Here is a 22,070-nt window from a genome sequence, read left to right as displayed (position 1 = left end):
TCCTAGTCGGATTCGTTAACCACTGAGCCACGATGGGAACTCCTACAATAGTTTTCATGTAAAACTCAAGTATACATGAAAAACATGTACACATATTTATACTTATAAAAGACAATGAGTATATACATATATGTGTGTGTCTACATAATTATTCCTTAACGAGGAAACTCTTTCCATTAGGACTTTGGTCGCAATGCCTATTTTCCAGGGCAGAGAAAGGAGAGATGCGGCAGAGGAATCAGACCTCCTCCCTGGCTGACTTCATCCTGGAAGGGCTCTTTGATGACTCCCCGGCCCACGCTTTCCTCTTCTCCTTGACCATGGTGGTCTTCCTGATTGCGGTGAGTGGAAACACCCTCACCATCCTCCTCATCTGTGCCGACCCCCGGCTTCACACCCCCATGTACGTCCTGCTCAGCCAGCTCTCCCTCATGGATCTGATGCATGTCTCCACCACCATCCCCAAGATGGCCATCAACTACCTCTCTGGCACCAAGTCCATCTCCTTTGTGGGCTGTGCCACCCAGCACTTCCTCTTTTTGTCTCTGGGTGGAGCTGAGTGTCTTCTCCTAACTTTCATGTCCTATGACCGCTATGTGGCCATCTGTCACCCACTGCGTTATGCCGTTCTCATGAACAGAAAGGTGGGACAGATGATGGCTGTTATGTCTTGGTTGGGAGCATCAGTAAACTCCCTCATTCACACAGCAATCTTGATGCACTTCCCTTTCTGTGGGCACCGGAACATCCACCACTTCTACTGTGAGTTTCCAGCAGTTGTGCAGTTGGTGTGTGGAGACATCACTGTGTATGAATCCACAGTGTACATCAGCAGCATCCTCCTGCTCCTGCTCCCCATCGTCCTGATTTCTGCATCCTACGTCTTCATCCTCCGCAGTGTTATTTGCATGCGTTCAGCTGGGGGTAAGAGGAATGCCTTTGCCACCTGTAGCTCTCACCTCACTGTGGTTTCCTTCTGGTTTGGCGCCTGCATCTTCTCCTACATGAGGCCCAGGTCCCAGCGCACCCCATTGCAAGACAAAGTGGGTTCCGTGTTCTACAGCATCGTTACCCCAACCCTGAATCCTCTGATATACACTCTCCGAAATAAGGACGTGGCAAAGGCTCTGAGGAGAGTGCTGGGGAGAGAGATGATCACTCAAAACCCAAAAGTGCGGTTGCCCTGAGTGTGCATCAAATGGTAAAAGATCCCTAAATTGCCCTTAGTAAATTTCAAAGATTTTTCTAGGGACCCCATCCCTGATGACTACTGCAACAAGTTAGTGATGAACAAACATTTCCAGTATTCTAACCTCTCTCAGGTGGCTAGGCACTATAGAGAACTACCTTAGTCCATTCCAGCTGCCCTAACAAAAATACCATGGACTGGGTGGCTTTATTCATTTCTCACAGTTCTGGAAACTGAGAAGACCAAAGTCAAGTCTTGAGCGTTCTAGCCGCTAATTCCTTTTGGATCTCATTTTAAAAGTGTCCTTGTCCAAACATGCCCTATGTAAAGCAGCATCTTCATTCTGTGTCCCATGATTCTACCTTGTACTTTTATTTCCATGATTTGCGAAATAGATTCTACTCACTGTCTGCTTTATTAGAATGAGCATTTCAGGAGGGCAAGGGCTCCACTTTGTTTGCAATTTCTCATTCAAGCCAGGAACCAACATGACATGAAATAATTACACTTTGTTGCGTGGATTAATAGAAGAAAAGGGCCAAGACGTGTCTCACTATCTCACCTGACTTAAGGATATTCAAATAAGAGAGGGAAGAAATTACACAAATAAATAATAGATTGCTTGATAAGACTCATTTTCTGAGATAATCTGATATGAATCCCATGTAAATAAAGCGATCTGACATCTCCGTGAGTTGTCCTGGAGTCTGGTGGGCTGAGGGATGCCCAGGTGATGGGCACATTTCTCCATCTTGCGTCTTCTATCACCTGAAAGTTTTGTTCAGCCCAGACACCATCTTCAGAAGAATAACACAGTGGTTGCAAGCAAGGTCATGCTTTCTTCGACAAGAAGGTATTTTCCCTTTGAGAAAGACCCTTTTGGCATCCTCAAGATGATGGGCTAGGACGGGCTCTTCGTCATGAGCTGGTGCTCTCTTTCCCACAAGCTCTCAGGTTCTGTTTGCCTTGAAACATGCCGCAATCAAGGAGACTTCATTTTCACAGAAATGATGCCCACCCTGTTTCTGAAGGCATAAGTGTGTTGTACAAACTGCTAGGTGCCCCAATCCCACTTAGAGAGAGTTGGTTTTTCCTCTGCTACCTCTCTCTCTCCACACACAACTAGGGCCTTGTCAGCAATGCTATAAGATTAGTTCAGAATGAAACCACCTAAGCTAAACAAATGGGTGCTTACTTATGTAATGCTGTTATCTGCCAAAAAGAAAGAGGACAGTGTTATATCCCACTGCCCTCTTGAGAAGAGATATAACTCTACATAGTTGTAATCATTTGATCTATTCTGCATAGTAACCCCTTACATATTTTCTCTTTTTTTTGGACACCCCAAGGAATATGGGGTTCCTGGACCAGGGAAGAGACCTGAACTGCAGTTGCAATCTATGCCAAAGCTGGGGGTGGCCAAAACCTTTAACTCGCTGTGCTTGGGGTAGATTGAACCTATGAACCTGCCACCTGGCCCTAGAGAGACACCACCCATCATGCTGCACCACAGCGGGAACTCCTATTCACCCTTTATTTTATATAGCAGTTACAAATATTCTCTGTCATCCCTCAGGCTGCCTTTCACTCTGTTGATTCTGTCATTTAATGAACCCAAGTTTTAAAGTTCTGATATATTCCCATTTATGTATCTTTAGTTTAGTTGCCTGTGGTTTTGGGGTCATATCCAAGAAGTGATGGCAAGTGCAGTGTTATGAAGCTTCCCTCTATATTTTCTTCTAAGCGTTTTATACTTTGAGCTCTTACATTAAGTTGTTGATACGTTTTCCGCTAAATTGTGTATATGGTATAAGGTAAGGGTACAATTTCATTCCACCTACCATAGAAATCAAATGGAATGAAATATTTAGGAATGAACTTATCCAAGGAAGTGAAAGAATTGCACACCACAAACTACAAAAGTGATGAAATAATTTAAAGCGAAATAAATAAATGGAAAGATCTCCTGTGTTCATAGATTAGAAGACTTAATATTGCTAAGACTGCGTTATTACCCAAAGTGATCTCCAGAGTCAATACAATCACTGTCTAAATCTCAATGGCATTTTTTCAGAAATAGAAAAACCTACCTTAAAATTCACATGGAAATCAAGGGATCTAAGTAGCTAACACAATTCTGGAAATACTAAAACCAGAAGACTCCTGCATACTTATTTTGAAACTTATTACAAAGTTACGGGAATCCAAACAGTGTGATACCACCATAAGTATGGATGTATAGAGCAATGGAGTAGAATAGAGACCTCAGAAGAAAAACGTCGCATGTATGTCCAGGTAATTATCATCGAGGATACCCAAGATCATTCAATGGGAAAAGGACAGTTTGTTCAATAAATTGTGCTAGGAAAACCAGAAAGCCACATACAAAACAAAGAAGTTGGACCCTTACCTTATGCCATCCAACCAATAAGTTAAAATGTATCGAAAGCCTAAATGTAAGAGGTATAACTGTAAAACCCTTAGCAGAAAACACAGGGGAAACTTTATGGAAAGAGAGGAATATCCAGATTATGTAAAGAATGCATACAATTCAAAGACAATGGCAATAATTTAATTATTCCCAATGAAAAATGGTCAAAGGGAGTTCCCTTTGGACCCTAGCAGAAGTGAACTCGACTAGTATCCATGAGGATGTGGGGTGTATCCTTGGCCTCGCTCAGTGGGTTAAGGATCCGGCATTGCCATGAGCTCTGATGTAGGTTGGAGACATGGCTCAGATCTGGCAGTGCTGTGGCTGCAGCATAGGCCAGCATCTGCAGCTCTGTTTCAACCCCTAGCCTGGGAAATTCCATGTGCCACACTTGAATTCATCCATCCCCCCTACCAAAAAAGGCAAAGGACTCGCACAGACATTTTCCCAAACATGTTATACAAATGGCCAACAAGCAAATGAAAATGATGCTCAATGTCATTAATCATCTGAGGTATAATTTAAGAAAAATCATCTCACATTGACTTAATGTATTGAAAGTAAGACCCATAATGATAAACTTCTAGAAGAAAATATGTGGGATAAGCTCCGTGACATCAGTCTTGGCACTATGTTTTGAATAAGACATGAAAAAGAAGAAACAACGAAAGCAAGCATAAGTAAGTGGGACTACATCAAACTAAAAAGCAGAAGCTTTCCACAGCAAAGGAAACCATAAAAAAAGAGGGCATTCCCATCATTGTTCAGTAGAAATGAATCCGACTAGTATCCATGAGGATACACAGGTTCAATCCATGGTCTCCCTCAGTGAATTAAGGATCGACTGTTGTCGTGAACTGTGGTGTATGTTGCAGACAGGGCTTGGATCCTGTGTTGCTGTGGCTGTGGTGTAGGCTGACAGCTATGGCACTGATTTGACCCCTAGCCTGGGAACTTCCATACACTGTGAGTGTAGCCTTAAAGAAAAAAAAAAAAAAAAGAACAACCTAGAGCATGAGAGAAATATTTGTAAATCATATATCTGATATAGGTTTCATATCAAAAATATATGAGAAACTCGTAGAACTCAATCATAAAAAAGCAAACAATCAGAGCTAATATTGGACAGTGGACATGACTAGACATTTTTCCAAAGACACCCATGCAGCCATGAGAAATGTGAAAATGTGCTCAACATTACTAATCATCGGGGAAATACAAGACAAAACCACAATGATATATCACCTCACATCTGTTAGAATGGCTCTTATCAAAGGGAAAAGAGATAAGTGCTGGGGTGGGGGGATGTGGGGAAAAGGGAACACTTGTGCGCTCTTGGTGGGATTTCAATTGGTAAAGGTACTATTGAAAAGAGTCTGAGTATTCCTCAACTGAAAATACACCCACAATATGACCTAGCAATTCCATCCCTCCGTATGTATTCAAGGAAGTGAAATCACTGTCTTGAACAATGTATCTGCTGCCCATGTTGATAGCAGTATTATTTGTAACATCCAAGACAGGGAAACAACCTAAGTATCTATCTACTGATGACTGGATAAAAAAATGTGGCACATATACCCAGTGGAATATTATTTAACCATAAAAAATTAGCAACTGTTGTCACATGTGACAACATGGATGGACTGTGAAGGCATTATGGTGAGTGAAATAAGTCAGATGGAGAAAGACAAATATTCCATGATATCACATGTATGGAACCAAAAAAACCCTCTCAGCTTTTATCTTTTTTATTTCTTTGGCTGCACTTGTGGCATGTGTAAGTTCCTAAGTGAGAGTAGAACCCATGCCCCAGCAGTGAACTAAGCCACCAGAGTGACAAGGCTGGATTCCAAAGCTGCTGCACTACAAGAGCACTCTTGACTTTTACATACAGAGAACAGATCAGTGACTGCCAGAGTTGGCCCTGGGGGTGAGGGCAATGGGTGAAGGTAATTACAAGGCAAAAACCTCCAGCTGCAAGGTCAATGAGTTTGAAGCATTTAATGTATGGCATGGCAACCATAGTTAATAATAGAGAACTGTATATTCAAAAGTTGCTAAGAGAATAGATTTCAGAAGTTCTTACAGTAAGAAAAATGTTGTAAATTGTGAGGTGAATTAAACTTATTGTGGTAATCATGGTAGATTATACAACACAGCAAATTATGTTCTATACTTGGAATGATACAATGTTGTGTGTCATTTCTATCTATTAAAACAAGAAAACTAAATCTCACTCCTTAATCAAAACGAACCGCTGTTAACACAATTAGATGCCACCACATGCTTATCGAGATGAATTTTCTTAAAAAAGCCGAGAGGAGCAAGTGTGGGTAGGGATGTGGAGAAACTGCAAAGCTTCTGCACTGTTGGTGGGAATGTAAAATGGTGCGGCCATTAGAGCAGACACTTTGGTGGTTCCTCAAAAACTTAAAAAGAGAATTATCCTGTGATCCAGAAATTCCACTTCTGGGTATGTGCCCAAAAGAATTGAAAGCAGGACTTCAAAGACATATTTGTACAGGTTTGTTCATAGCAGCATAATTCACAAGAGCCTAAAAGTGGAAGCAACTCAAGTGCCCATTGATGAATTAATGGATAAACAAAAGGTGGTTCATATATGTACAAAGGATTATCATTCAGCCTGAAAAGGGAAGAAAATTCTGACACATGTGACATGTGGATGGACCTGACGGACATTATTCCAAGTGAAATAAACTATTCATCAAAAGACAGAGAGTTTATGATTCTACTTCTATGAGGTACCTCGAGGAATTCATAGAGAAAGAAAGTAGAATGATGGAGGCAGGGGATGGGGAAGTGTTTCATGTTTACAGTTTTATTTTGAGATGATGAAAAGAGTTCTGGGATTTGTTTGCACTATCTTGCGAATATACTTACTACTGCAATGTACACTTTAAAATGGTTAAGATGGAAATTTTACGTATATTTTATCACAACTTAAATAATTATGTAAAAACAATGTGCATTGAAGAAAGGGCACCCGCGTCATTAATGAGGTACTTATTTCCATTAAAAAGAAGATGTGATCAAAAACCACAAATATATACCTTAGTGAAAAAAAATAAGGAGTATTTCCACCAATCCAAGAACACAAAGCTCACAGTTACGACTACTATTAAGCAGAGTGTCAAAGGCTCTCATCAACGCAACTGGAATGAAATAAGTATCTAGAGTAGAAAAAACCTTGTATTATTATCCACGTCTTAGAATCCTAAGAATCCTAGGATCTTTCGAATCAACTTACAATTAATAGGAGTCCACTAGTAAGCTCAAAAAAGAACAAATTAGGAGTTCCCGTCGTGGCGCAGTGGTTGACGAATCCGACTAGGAACCATGAGGTTGCGGGTTCGGTCCCTGCCCTTGCTCAGTGGGTCAAGGTTCCGGCGTTGCCGTGAGTTGTGGTGTAGGTCGCAGACGCGGCTCGGATCCTGCGTTGCTGTGGCTCTGGCGTAGGCTGGCAGCTACAGCTCCGATTCGACCCCTAGCCTGGGAACCTCCATATGCCGCGGGAGCGGCCCAAGAAATAGCAAAAAGACAAAAAAAAAAAAAAAAAAAAAAAAAAAAAAAAAAAAAAGAACAAATTATACATTACTTAACAACCAAAATAACTAGAGATGACTCATTAATATAATAAATATAATAAAGCATTAATAAATAAAATGAAAAGGCTAGGATAAATGGAGAGTTAACATGCATTCCTGAATGGGAAACTTTACCACAAAGAAGTCAGTCCTTCTTCAAATTCATCTACAAAATCAAAACAATTCCAACCCAAATGCTATCCTGTGTATTATGGAACTTGCCAAGACCTTTCAAAACTTTAAGAGGAAATTATTATGAGTAAACAAACTAACTGCAAAACAGCAATACCAAAATATAGCTGTTATCAGCTGTCAGGACATGCTATGAAATCTAGGAAGTGAAAAGAAAAGGCTATTCATTCAAGAAAAGAATCAGTGAAAGAAGAGTTAGTGCAGAACAGAGATTTATATCCAGGGATGCAATGAACATGACCAGGGCATTCCAAATCAAGGGGGAAAATGATGCCAGAACAGACAGGTACCCATGGCAAGGTGTGGGGAGACAACTCTTCAGGGTTTTCTTTAATTTTCAAGCTTTCTAATTGTCTTAGGTAACACACACATGCACCTCCTAGAATATTTATTTTCCCCCAGAGTTGGTTTTTACCCCTTAGTTTAGTCAGGGTATTCCTCTCTGACTTGAGGAGAATATGGCAGCACCTGGGAACAAAGATGTACCCCAGTAACCCAGCACTGGAAGCCAAGATGCAAAAGACCTCCACCACCACCGTGACCTTCCCTTTGGAGCTATTGTACACAGGGAGGAATGCGATCCAGACACTACAGAACAACAGCATGCTGGATGTCAGCCACCTGGCTTCTTTGAAAGTGTTGGGCAGCTTCCTGGTCAGGAAAGCCAAGGAGAAGCTCAAGAGAGCCAAGGAAACCCAGTATCCTAAGGAAAGATACAACATCATGGCAGAGCCCTTGTTGCACATGACAGTCGGGGAGGGCGGGGGCAGGCTCCAAATGTGCATCTATGTCCATGAAAGGGGGAGAGGTCCCCAACCAGACTGCACAGAAAGTCCCTTGAATCAAGAAGCAGATGGCAATGAGGGCACTGGGGGTCCCTGAGAGCAACCACTGCCACATTGTTCTCCCTGGGGTTGTGACCTTGAAAGCCAGGACCACAGTGATGGTTTTAGCCAAAGTGGTGGAAACAGCCACAGTGAAGATGAGCCCAAAGGGCATTTGCTGGAGGAGGCAGGTGGCAGTGTTGGGACGGCCAAGGAAGAGGAAGGAGCAGAGGCAGTACAGGATGAGGGAGATGAGCAGGATGTAGCTGAGAGCCTGGTTATTAGCTTTGACTATGGGGGTGTCCCTGTGCTTCACAAAGACCCCAAGAGCCCCAGCTGTGAGCACAGGCAGACCAAGGGCTGTGCAGGCCAGGACCATCCCCAGAGGATCTCCACAGGCCAGGAAGGTCACCACCTTTGAGAGGCAATGGTCTTGGTCACTATTAGGGTACTGATCCTCTGCACACCTCACACATTGCTTCATATCTGGCAAGAAAAGCAACGTGCCATTACCGTGGGTTCAGTGATTCTCATGAGCTCTTCACATACTCACATTTACCCAGATGACTCTAATTCAACAGCAAAAAAAGGAACAGCACAGAGAGAAAAATTCCAAGGTCACGATGTCCAGGTTCGCTTGGTCTATCAAAGACCAAGGAGCCCTAACATCTGTTTTATTGATGTTCATCTGCCAGAGAACAAGTTTTTTTTTTTTCTTTGAAATTGTGGGAGAGAGGACAAGATGGCAGAGGAGTAGGGGGACACGCTCGCCCTCTCCCACAAACACAACAAAAAAAGCACATCTACAGAAGAAATGACTCGCAGAGAACAGCAACCAATTGCTGGCAGAGGAACCTCAACTCCAATAACGGCAAGAAGTTCGTGACATTATTGGGCAGAACGGGAGAAAAGAGGAGAGTGAGAGAAGGTGAATCCGAGCGGGACGGGCGCTCCCGAAAGGGAACTGCGGAGGAGAAAGGGATCCCGCACCCTGGAAAGTCACCTACCGGGGGGAAGATCAAACGAACCGGAGGAATCTCCAGATGCAGAGAAGAGTGTAGCAGTAAGTTGGAGTACGGAAAAGCCGATCAAGAACCCAACGGACCATCTGAACTACGGGCACAGTCACCAAAAATTGAGACACTTGGTTGGGGGCTGGGCACCGAATCCTCGGCTCCAGAGGTTAGTCCCCGGGAAAGGGCCGGGGAACGCCTGGGTGGGGGCTGGGCACCGAGACCTCGCCGCTGAAGGTTAGTCCCCGAGAAAGGGCCGGGGGACACATGGGGGGGGGGGCTGGGCACCGAGACCTTGGCTCCAGAGGTTAGTCCCCGGGCTGGGGGGGCGGGGCAGAGCGGAAACTGCTTGGGAGGTCTCTAAACCATTTGACGGGGCAGAGACTGCCTGGGAGACTAGAAAACAAAGCTGTCGCAGAGGAAGGGAACAATACTCTAGGAGCAGGGAAGTGGAAAGCCGCATCAGAGGGAACCTGGGAGAAGAGCCTGGTCTGCAGCCGTGCTGGGGAGGGGAGAGAAGAAGTAGTGGGTCCCCATAGAATACCCCCCATGCCACAGCAAGCTTACAGGCCCGCTAGCTAGCTGAAAGCTGTGCTTCCCAGTGCATCCCCTCCCCCCACCCCCACCACCCCCTACGCTCTCACCGGACCTGGGGCTGCCTGCCATCCAGGAGGGCTGGCCTCAACAATTGCCTGAAGCCTACCACCACAGGGGCTGTCCCTGCACAAGCCTGCTTGCCCTTTGGAGGGGCTACACTTCTGCAGAGCAGCACCAAACACCACCAGCCCCCGAGAAAAGGCCTGCAGCCCAGAAAAGCTAGAACAAGTTTAGCCAGGCTGTGAATAGATCGACCTAATTCTCGGACGGTTTTTCTGAGTCGGGTTGCCCCGGGGAGAAGACTCTTGGGTTTCCAACGGCCCTGCTACCTGCCCAAGCCCCCAGGGGATGCTCTAGTGGACCAGCTGCATAGGACTGGTAGCTCCAGGCAGGACCCCCTGCAGCCCAGAAAAGCTGCAACAAGCCTGGCCGAGTCGGGAAAAGATCTCAGACGGTTTTTCTGAGTCGGGCTGCCCTGGGGAGGAGCCTCTTGGGTCTCCAATGGCCCTGCTACCCGCCCAAAACCCCAGGGGGTACCCCACACCCGTGAAATAACTGCTCAGCACCACCAACCCCTTGGAGGACCCCCTGCCGCCCAGAAAAGCTGCAACAAGCTCGGCCAGACTGTGAAAAGATCCGCCTACATTCTCAGGCTATCCTTCTGAGTTGGGCTGCCCTAGGGAAGACCCTCTTAGGTTCTCAGTGACAGAGATAGCTGCTCCAGCCCCCAGGGGGTGCTGCACTCCTGAGGAGCAGCTGCCCAACACCGCCAACCCCCTGCAAGAACCCCACAGCCTAAAAACACCAGAGCAAGCTCTGCATGACCAAGTGAAATCTGCTACCATCGTGGGGTGGACCTCCCAGTCCTGTCTGCCCTCAGGAAGTCCTCCTTTGCTTCAAAGAAACACTGTTAGCCCCATCAACACTCCAGAAAAGCCACACTGCCTCAAAAAAGATTGACCAACAACGCCAGCCCTCAGGAAATATTCCACAGCAGTGACAAGGCAAACACTGCCCGATCAAGGAGAGTACAACTCCCTCAGGAGAAAGAAAACAACAAGCAAGATGAAGAAGCTGAGGAACCACCCCCAGTCAAACCAACAGGAGAACTCACCTAAAACAGTCAACAATGAAACAGATCTCTGCACTCTGACAGACCTGGAGTTCAAAAGAGAAATAGTGAAAATACTGAAGGAATTAAGAGAAGATATGAACAGTAATGCAGATACCCTCAGAAAGGAGCTAGAAAATATAAGGAGGAGCCAAGAAAAACTAGAACATTCATTTGCAGAGATGCAAACTGAACTAGGGGCAGTAAAAACCAGAATGAATAATGCAGAAGAACGAATCAGTGATATGGAAGATAGAATAATGGAAATCACTCAATCCGGTCAACAGACAGAAAACCGAATCAAAAAACTGGAAAGCAGTATAAGAGACCTATGGGATAATATAAAGCGGGCCAATCTACGCATAATAGGAATTCCAGAAGGAGTAGAAAAAGATAAGGGGATGGAAAATATATTTGATGAAATTATCGATGGAAACTTCCCAAGTCTAAAGGATACTGGATTCAAGATACAAGAAGCACAGAGGGCCCCAAACAAACTGAACCCAAACAGACCCACACCAAGACACATCATAATAAAAATGGCAAAAGTTAGTGATAGAGAGAGGATCCTAAAGGCAGCAAGAGAAAACCAGAATGTTACCTACAAGGGAACCCCCATAAGAATATCAGCTGATTTCTCTACAGAAACACTACAGGCCAGGAGGGAAAGGCAAGAGATATTTCAAGTGCTAAAAGGAAAAAATATGCAACCTAGAATACTCTATCCAGCAAGAATATCATTTAAAATAGAAGGGGAAATAAAAAATTTCCCCAACAAACAAAAACTTAAAGAATACAGCAACACAAGACCCAGGTTAAAGGAAATATTGAAAGGGCTTCTCTAAACCAAAATGAAAGGAAGGAAAGGGAAGAAAAAAGAAAAGAAAAAAAAAGAAGAAGAAGAGGAAGAACTAGGACTGAGGAAACCGCAATCAGAGAGCAGTCACTCAAATAAGCCAGCATACAGATTTAATCATGAACATGCTTCAAACAAAATAAAATTAAAAAGAAAAAAATAAAAAAGAGTCATCAAAACCATAAAATGTGGGCAAGGGATGTTAGGAGGTAAATAACCCTTTTTGTGTGTTTGTATGTCTCTCTTCTTAATTTTAATATAGTAATGAAGTGTTTGAACTTACAGGACCATCAGGCTAAAACACACAATTATGGGAAGGGGTTAGCATACTTTAAAAACAGTGCAACCACAAGCCAAAACCAAATATTGCATTTGCAAAAAATGAAAAATAAATACACTCAAGCAGATAATAACAGGAGACCATCCAACCAAAAAAAAAAAAAAAAAGGAAGAATGGAGAACCATAGAATCAACTGGAACCCGAGGTTCAAATGGCCATAAATAATCATCTATCAATTATCACCTTAAATGTCAATGGACTGAATGCCCCAATCAAAAGACACAGAATGGCTGAGTGGATAAAAAGGCAAAAACCTTCAATATGCTGCCTACAAGAAACTCACCTTAGGACAAAAGATACATATAGATTGAAAGTGAAAGGCTGGGGAAAAGTATTTCATGCCAATAGACATGACAGAAAAGCAGGAGTCGCAAATGATATGATTGTCTCATATCAGACAAAATAGACTTTAAAACAAAAAACATAAAGAAGGACAAAGAAGGACACTATTTAATGATTGAGGGATCCATCCAAGGAGAGGATGTTTCTATCATCAACATATATGCCCCAAACATAGGAGCACCCAGATACATACAACAAATATTAACAGACATAAAGGGAGATATGGATGAGAATACAATCATAGTAGGAGACCTAAATACCCCCCTCACATCAATGGACAGATCCTCTAGACAGAAAACCAATAAAGCAACAGAGATCCTAAAGGAAACAATAGAAAAGTTAGACTTCATTGATATCTTCAGGACACTACATCCAAAAAAAGCAGAATACACATTCTTCTCAAATGCTCATGGAACATTCTCAAGAATCGACCACATATTGGGACATAAAGCGAATCTCAATAAATTTAGGAGCGTAGAAATTATCTCAAGTATCCTCTCTGACCACAATGCCATGAAATTAGAAATCAACCATGGGAAAAGCAAAGAGAAAAAACCTACTCCATGGAGACTCAACAACATGCTACTAAAAAACCAATGGGTCAATGAGGAAATCAAGAAGGAAATTAAAAACTACCTTGAAACAAATGATAATGAAGACACAACCTCTCAAAATCTATGGGATGCTGCGAAAGCAGTGCTCAGAGGGAAATTTATAGCAATCCAGGCCTTTCTCAAAAAAGAAGAAAGATCCCAAATTGACAACTTAACCCTCCACCTAAATGAATTAGAAAAAGAAGAACAAAAAAGTCCTAAAGTCAGCAGAAGGAAGGAAATTATAAAGATCAAAGAAGAAATCAATAAAATAGAGACTCAAAAAACAATAGAGAAAATTAATAAAACCAAGAGCTGGTTCTTTGAAAAGGTGAACAAAATTGATAAACCCCTGGCCAGACTCACTAAAAAGAGGAGAGAAAGAACCCAAATCACCAAAATTATAAATGAAAAAGGAGAAATCACAACGGATACAGCAGAAATACAAAAAACCATAAGAGAATACTATGAACAACTATATGGCAATAAGTTTGACAATCTGGAAGAAATGGACAATTTTCTAGAATCTTACAGCCTGCCAAAACTGAATCAAGCAGAAACAGACCAACTGAACAGACCGATCACTAGAAATGAAATTGAAGAGGTCATAAAATCACTCCCTACAAATAAAAGTCCAGGACCAGATGGCTTCACAGGTGAATTCTATCAAACATATAAAGAGGATCTGGTGCCCATCCTCCTTAAACTCTTTCAAAAGGTTGAAGAAGAAGGAATACTCCCAAAGACATTCTATGAGGCCACCATCACCCTCATTCCAAAACCAGGCAGAGATACCACCAAAAAAGAAAACTATCGCCCAATATCATTGATGAATATAGATGCAAAAATTCTCAACAAAATCTTAGCCAACCGAATCCAACAACATATCAAAAAAATTATACACCATGACCAGGTTGGGTTCATCCCAGGTTCACAAGGATGGTTCAACATACGCAAATCAATCAACATCATACACCACATTAACAAAAAAAAAGTCAAAAATCATATGATCATCTCAATAGATGCAGAAAAAGCATTTGACAAAGTTCAACATCCATTCATGATCAAGACCCTCGCCAAAGTGGGTATAGAGGGAACATTCCTGAATATAATCAAAGCCATTTATGAGAAACCCACAGCAAATATAATCCTCAATGGGGAAAAACTGAAAGCCTTCTCACTCAAATCTGGAACAAGACAGGGATGCCCACTCTCACCACTGCTCTTCAACATCATTTTGGAAGTCTTAGCCACAGCAATTAGACAAACAAAAGAAATAAAAGGCATCCATATAGGAAGATAAGAGATCAAACTGTCACTGTATGCAGATGACATGATTCTATACCTAGAAAACCCTAAGGACTCAACCCCAAAACTCCTTGAACTGATTAATAAATTCAGCAAAGTGGCAGGATATAAGATTAACATTCAGAAGTCAGTTGCATTTCTGTATACCAGCAATGAAACATTAGAAAAGGAATACAAAAATACGATACCTTTTAAAATTGTACCACACAAAATCAAATACCTCGGAATACACCTGACCAAAGAGGTAAAGGACCTATATGCCGAGAACTATAAAACTTTAATCAAAGAAATCAAAGAAGATGTAAAGAAATGGAAAGATATTCCATGTTCCTGGATTGGAAAAATCAATATTGTGAAAATGGCCATACTACCCAAAGCAATCTACAGATTCAATGCAATCCCTATCAAATGACCCATGACATTGTTCACAGAACTAGAACAAACAATCCAAACATTTATATGGAACAACAAAAGACCCAGAATCGCCAAAGCAATCCTGAGAAACAAAAACCAAGCAGGAGGCATAACTCTCCCAGACTGCAAGAAATACTACAAAGCCACAGTCATCAAAACAGTGTGGTACTGGTATCAAAACAGACAGACAGACCAATGGAACAGAATAGAGAATCCGGAAATTAACCCTGACACCTATGGTCAATTAATCTTTGACAAGGGAGGCAAGAACATAAAATGGGAAAAAGAAAGTCTATTCAGCAAGCATTGCTGGGAAACCTGGACAGCTGCATGCAAAGCAATGAAACTAGAACACACCCTCACACCATGCACAAAAATAAACTCCAAATGGCTGAAAGACTTAAATATACGACAGGACACCATCAAACTCCTAGAAGAAAACATAGGCAAAACACTCTCTGACATCAACATCATGAATATTTTCTCAGGTCAGTCTCCCAAAGCAATAGAAATTAGAGCAAAAATAAACCCATGGGACCTCATCAAACTGAAAAGCTTTTGCACAGCAAAGGAAACCCAAAAGAAAACAAAAAGACAACTTACAGAATGGGAGAAAATAGTTTCAAATGATACAACGGACAAGGGCTTAATCTCTAGAATATATAAGCAACTTATGCAACTCAACAGCAAAAAAACCAATCAATCAATGGAAAAATGGGCAAAAGACCTGAATAGACATTTCTCCAAAGAAGATATACAGATGGCCAACAAACACATGAAAAAATGCTCCACATCGCTGATTATAAGAGAAATGCAAATCAAAACTACCATGAGATACCACCTCACACCAGTCAGAATGGCCATCATTAATAAATCCACAAATAACACGTGCTGGAGGGGCTGTGGAGAAAAGGGAACCCTCCTGCACTGCTGGTGGGAATGTAAACTGGTACAGCCACTATGGAGAACAGTTTGGAGATACCTTAGAAATCTATACATAGAACTTCCATATGACCCTGCAATCCCACTCTTGGGCATTTATCCGGACAAAACTCTACTTAAAAGAGACACATGCACCCGCATGTTCATTGCAGCACTATTCACAATAGCCAGGACATGGAAACAACACAAATGTCCATCGACAGATGATTGGATTCGGAGGAAGGGGTATATATACACAATGGAACACTACTCAGCCATAAAAAAGGATGACATAATGCCATTTGCAGCAACATGGATGGAACTAGAGAATCTCATCCTGAGTGAAATGAGCCAGAAAGACAAAGACAAATACGATCATATGATATCACTTATAACTGGAATCTAATATCCAGCACAAATGAACATCTCCTCAGAAAAGAAAATCATGGACTTGGAGAAGAGACTTGTGGTTGCCTGATGGGAGGGGGAGGGAGTGGGAGGGATCTGGATCTTGGGCTTATCAGACACAACTTAGAATAGATTTACAAGGAGATCCTGCTGAATAGCACTGAGAACTATGTCTAGATACTCATGTTGCAACAGAAGAAAGGGTGGGGGAAAAATGTAATTGTAATGTATACATGTAAGGATAACCTGACCCCCTTGCTGTACAGTCGGAAAATAAAAAAAAAAGAAATTGTAATGACAGGAATTATCTTGTGCTCATCTGGGTTGCTGCTGTGGCCCTGGTTTGACCCCTGGCCCAGGAACTTCTATATCCTTCAGGAGTGGCAAGAAAGAAAGAAAGAATGAATGAATGAACATCAACTGCTTCACCTAAATATGAGCAGAGTAGGACATCCCCTGGGTTCATTCACTCAAAAGCAAGCATCTATTGTCAGCCTGCTGTAACCCAGCTAATATCCCAGGCTTGGCAGATCTAGAGAGGACCAAGACACACCCTCACTAAGAAGCTTCCCATTGATAGTATTTCTGCTATATCCACACCACTGCAAACCTCTCTCCTAGGCATGGTCACTTTCACTATTATTGTTGAGACTTGGGTAACTCAGCAGTTGCTTTAACAGAATATCTCCCTAATAAGGTTCCCTGCCTTCTGCCTTGAGTCCCTGTCGTCCATCATTTATTCCGTCACAGCTCTGAACGTTGCTCTTATTTCAATACTTTGATACTACTTTCTTGATTCAAATGCCACAACTACTCTCAAGTTCTTCTACAACATGATTCCCCAACATGAGCACCCATTAGAATCCTATGGAAGGCTTGCTAAATCAGGTTGCTGGATCCCGCCCCCCAGTGGACTTTCTGCCTGGGAAACCCAGAATTTCCATTTCTAACACATTCCCAGGTCATGCTGATGCTGTTGGTACACGTAGGACACTGTGAGAACCACTGTTCTAGATGGAGTACAAACTCCTAGCCATGAAACAAAGGTCTCTAATTCAGAGCTCCCATTTTGGCTCAGCAGGTTAAGAACCCCACTAGTATCTATGAGTATGTCAGTTCAATTCCAGGCCTTGCACAGTGGGTTAATATCTGTCATTGCCATGAGCTGCTGTGTAGGTCACAGATGAGGCTCAGATCCCTCACAGCCACAGCTGTGGCTGTGGTGTAGGCTGGCAGGTGCAGCTCCGATTCAACCCCTAGCTCAGGAACTTCCATATGCCAGCGATGTGGTTGAAGAAAGAAAGAAAGAGCTCTGTAATTATCTACATTCTACCCATTGCTCCCACAGGGACTCCCTACCACCCTGCCCCAGCATAGAATAGGGAGGCTTAAGAAACCAACATCCCTGTGCAGCTGTGACACTCCAGGCAATGTGCTTGCTAGAATATCTCTCACTGGGTTTTCACAGAACCTTGGGAGGTAGAGAGATAGAAGCAACCGCTTTGCAGAAGAAAATAATTGAGGCTTAAAAGGCTGATGTAAGGCACCTGAGATCATGGAGGTGGTGCGAGCACGGCTGGGATGTAGATTCAGGACCGAGGGGCTTAATGAGGCCAAGGCAAATAGGTCACCCAAAGGGGTGAAGTTGAAGCTGGATTCTCTTTCAGGCACCAGACCTGCCCCTGCCTGACCCCAGGCGCCTCTGTGAAGGTATATGTCCTGCCCCTCACCTCCCTTACTGAAGTCCTAGCCCTACTCACTGTAGTCTGATTTGAAAGCCTATGCTCATTCTCTCATGCACCCTTTTGCTAGTTTTCATGTTCATCTCAACCTTTTCTCTTGAAAAGCTCTCATTCCCTTAGAATATCAGGATTCAGAGTCATTTCAGTATTGTGACGCATTTTCTCCAGAGGATTTTATCAAGATTTAATTTCAGAACTGTATCATGAAAAGGGAAACCATACACCAATCTCATTTACAAAATACTATTAATAAAATCGGAATAACCTTTGGAATAAGTTAATCATGTTCATTAAAGAAAGACCATATCGCAGTCAATTAGGGCTTTTAAAATATTTTCAAACCAACAAATTTGAAGGAACATTCAATTTAGAGTTGGAGAATGGAGTCCAAAATAGTCCAAATACTGGCAAGATGTTTATATTCAATTATACGAAACAAAAGCAAACAATACAATTCATAAGCTTTCCTCTTTAGGACAAATTATGGGATGGGTCACAGTGAGTGAAAATTACCTGGTTCCTGAAGGCTTCACGGAATTCTCAGGTCCTGTCTGGACCGCATGGCCTTTTGGTGAGCAGCCCTTTGAGGTCCTTCATGACTACAAAGACCTTAAGGGAAACCTCCCTTCAGCTCAACACGCCCCTGTGTCCTCACACCTGTGAACCTCACACACACGTTCTCTTCTTCCTGGGACGTCACTTCCTCCCTTTCCCACACGATTAATTGTAAACACCTGTCTCTACACTGGCCTTGACTCATCTCCCCTGAGTAGCATTCCTTGCCTGTGTAAGGCTTATTGACTCCATAGCTCCCCAACATGCCCTATTTTTTATGTCTGTAACCTCATTTTACACTTTATTTCCCTTTTCTTTACATTCTGCTGATCTCATTAGGCTGGGGATGTTCAAGTACAGTGCGGTTTATTTGCAAGAGAATAAGATTTGGAGTTAGAAGAACTCAAATTTGGGCTCTTCCACTTCCTAGGGGTCTGATCTTATTAATTGGTTAAGAAATTATTCAATACCTGGAAACAAGGCAAGAGGATGACAAGTGCTTTTGGTGGCATACCCCAGCATCATTTACCAAGCCAACGCAAGGCTTAGGTATTTCTCCAGCAAAAGGTTTCTGTTTGACTTTGGGATTTACCATTTCATTAGAGCTCAAACACTATGAAGTTGCAGTTTGATGTATAGATCTGATGAACCAGTAGAAAGATAATCCCAAAGTTTATGGTTTTATCGTAGCTCATAGGCATTTTCTATCTGACCTATCAATTGTGTTCTAACATGGTTCTCTTCATGTCCTATTGTCAAAAGTGCTTTTACTGGCGTTTCTGTTGTGGCTCAGTTCTAGCAAACCTGACTAGTATCCATGAGGATGCAGGTTTTATCCCTGGTCTTGCTCAGTGGGTTAATGATCCTGTGTTGCTATGAGCTGAAGTGTAGGTGGCAGGTGTGGCTTGGATCCTGTGTTGCTGTGGATGTAGTGTAGGTTGGCAGCTGCAACTCCAATTTGACCCCTAGCATGGGGCACTCCATATGCTTCAGGGGGGACCCTAAGCAAAAAAAAGCCTTTATTGATGAACAATATAAACCCATTTTGCCACAAGCCTTGGAACAAATTATATAAATGCTAATGTATTTGTCCCATAAAAATCTTTGATACATGTGTATTCCATATTTTGGGGAGTCATGGTTTACCTTTTAAAAAATATTCTCATGGTAAAATGGTCATGTTGATAATATCTACTGACACAGATTTTTTAATGGAAAAAAGCAGGTATGCAGGTATGTATCTATAACTCACTCTCCCAATCTATGCTAATTGCAGATCACATTACATCCTTGGACATGGGCTGTGCATCTAACTGACAATATATATCTGTTGCAGGCATACATTGTTGCATACAAAGGCAGTTATTCATTTGGCTAAATTCTCAACAATGAGATGAGACAAAAGAGCCACGCTTTTACCTTCCAATTTGCTTTTTTTTCCAGCCACATTAGATTTTTTCAAGTCCTCAAAGGGTGGTAGAAACATACGACTTTAATTATTTTCTCCAAGGAAATCTTCCTCCCTTCATTCAGCTAATAACATGCTTATGTCTTTGACAACTCAGTAATAAACTTGCATCCTTTGTGGAAATTCTTCTGAACCCCAAAGTCATGTCAACGACTCCCCACATCTCTGTATTAGGCCCCCGTTCCTCATGGTCACTCCCCCATCTACCTCCCGTCCTGCCTCTGACCTAGCAGATCTCAGGGAGGGGTGAGCAACCAGGAAACCAGGATGTGTCCTCAGGCCATTGTATATGCTGGCCCCCAGCAGGAATACACAAGGCTCTCCCACCTGTGAAACCACACAAGTGATTTCTGGACACTTCCTTGAGTTATGAGTGGTGCCAGGCCCTGGAGAAAGGAAGCTGCATAAGATACAATGTTTAGTGTGACTGGAGTGTGGTTGAGAGAAACACAAGAAAACCAAGCTACTAACACTAACACATATTACCTTGTACAGTCACAACAAACATAGGTCTATTTGGGACAATCTTTTGAAAATATGGTCTTGAGAAGGTCATGCTAAGGGTCCCAAAGATGAGTAAGAATAAAACAAAGAAAGAAACATTCTTTCCTAAGGAGGATTACTAGCTTGAAGAGTGAAATTACTGAGTAAATGAAAGAAGACCTTGGATAATACTGTTCTATTCTAGGTCCTTCCCATCTGCAGGGACAAATAGGCATAGAGTGGAGCGGGTGAGGAGGAGAGTCCCCAGATCAGTACTGGTGGCATTGGACACCTCCTTCTCTGGGGAGCACATGCAGTCAAAGCAGCAGGCAGCCTTTCCCCACTGGGGAGCTTGCCTCCATCCAGGGCCACAGCTCCTGCTGCACACACAGTGAGGAGTCTCAAGAAATCCGAGGAAAGTCTTGTTAAAACCTGCACACGTGATCTAGTCCTGGGTCCCCAGAATGTTCCAGGGACAACCAACAAGTGTGAGTTTTTAAAAAAGCAGCCCATCCATTTCCTGGCCTGGATGCTTTTCTCTCCTGCATGAAGCTAACTCTACCGAATGTTAGAGGTAAAGTCTTGATTAGATGTATTTTCCCCCCATGTGTCAGGTACTAGGAGAGGACAACTATTCAAGGTGGAGGGAGCTGAGACCATTAATCGGGTTGGAAGTGGGAGTCTGTGCTACTTCTATTGAGCACGCAGAGATCACCAAGGGCTCATGGCCAGGATGTTCTAAAGAGCTATGTATCATCAATAAACCCAATGGCCTGCTCCATCAACTCTTCATGTATGGAAACATCTGGACCACCTGGAGCCTGGGGGGAAGATTGTCCTACTTTCACCTGAAGCCAAGTCCATCAGGACAGTTCCAAAAGTTGAGAATATCATATTCTTTCCCAGGGATTCTAAGCTGATCCAAAAATACCCAATCCCCAGCACTGTTGTTAAACTGAATGCTCTTCAGAAGAGGGTGGAACTGGAGGGGATGTAATAGAGTGGAAGACAGAATTCTCAAGGGGATACAGGTGATCTGTTAGCTGCAGGACTTCACAAAGATTTTCATTCTTTTTCAACTTTAAATTTAAAAGCAGTTACTTCATTAAAAATCAAACGAGGTAATACCTATGAAAGTAACTTAAACTACAATTACAGCATGTATATATATATATGATACACATATTTAAATATTATGTAACATAATTTTCTGTGTGTGTATATATACATAAATAAATTAATGAGATATGATATTTAAACCAGCTAGTATAGTATTAAACTCAGGCTGGGCACTTTGTTGTCAGACATTCATTGAGGAGGTACCTGAGAACATGAGAACCAAAAAAAATCTAGGGACAAAATTCAGAAAATCTTGACCACAGAGTCACATTCAGCCCCACCTAGCTGTCCTTAGTAATCTCTTCAAAGTTCACTTTACTCACCCTCCTGCACTGTTGGTGGTAATGCAAGCTGGTACAGCCACTATGGAGAACAGTATGCAGGTACCGTAGAAATCTATACATAGAACTACCATATGACCCAGAAGTCCCACTCTTGGGCATCTATCCAGACAAAACTTTCCTTAAAAAAGACACATGCACCTGCATGATCTTTGCAGCACTATTTACAATAGCCAAGACATGGAAACAACCCAAATGTCCACTGATAGATGATC

General features: G+C 42.5%; 2 protein-coding genes across 2 annotated transcripts in view; one reads left to right on the top strand and one right to left on the bottom strand.

Moving 5' to 3' along the window:
• Positions 1-224: 224 nt before the first annotated feature.
• On the top strand, positions 225-1,187 carry LOC100523780 (olfactory receptor 2AE1-like). Its single transcript, XM_003124327.3, has one exon. It carries the CDS (start codon positions 225-227, stop codon positions 1,185-1,187), a length of 963 nt encoding a protein of 320 aa, XP_003124375.3.
• Positions 1,188-2,848: 1,661 nt separating this feature from the next.
• The window catches only part of LOC110255288 (vomeronasal type-2 receptor 116-like), a 31,959-nt gene continuing 12,737 nt past the window's right edge, over positions 2,849-22,070 (bottom strand). The window contains 5 exon segments of the mRNA XM_021081032.1: positions 2,849-2,980; positions 7,711-8,175; positions 8,177-8,730; positions 13,662-13,664; positions 20,672-20,840. Of these exon segments, the coding sequence (XP_020936691.1) occupies positions 2,849-2,980; positions 7,711-8,175; positions 8,177-8,730; positions 13,662-13,664; positions 20,672-20,840 (1,323 nt within the window).

The sequence above is a fragment of the Sus scrofa genome, unplaced genomic scaffold, assembly GCF_000003025.6.
Source record: "Sus scrofa isolate TJ Tabasco breed Duroc unplaced genomic scaffold, Sscrofa11.1 Contig1202, whole genome shotgun sequence".
Classification (NCBI taxonomy): Eukaryota; Metazoa; Chordata; class Mammalia; order Artiodactyla; family Suidae; genus Sus; species Sus scrofa.
This window is presented reverse-complemented; position numbering and strand designations above follow the sequence as displayed.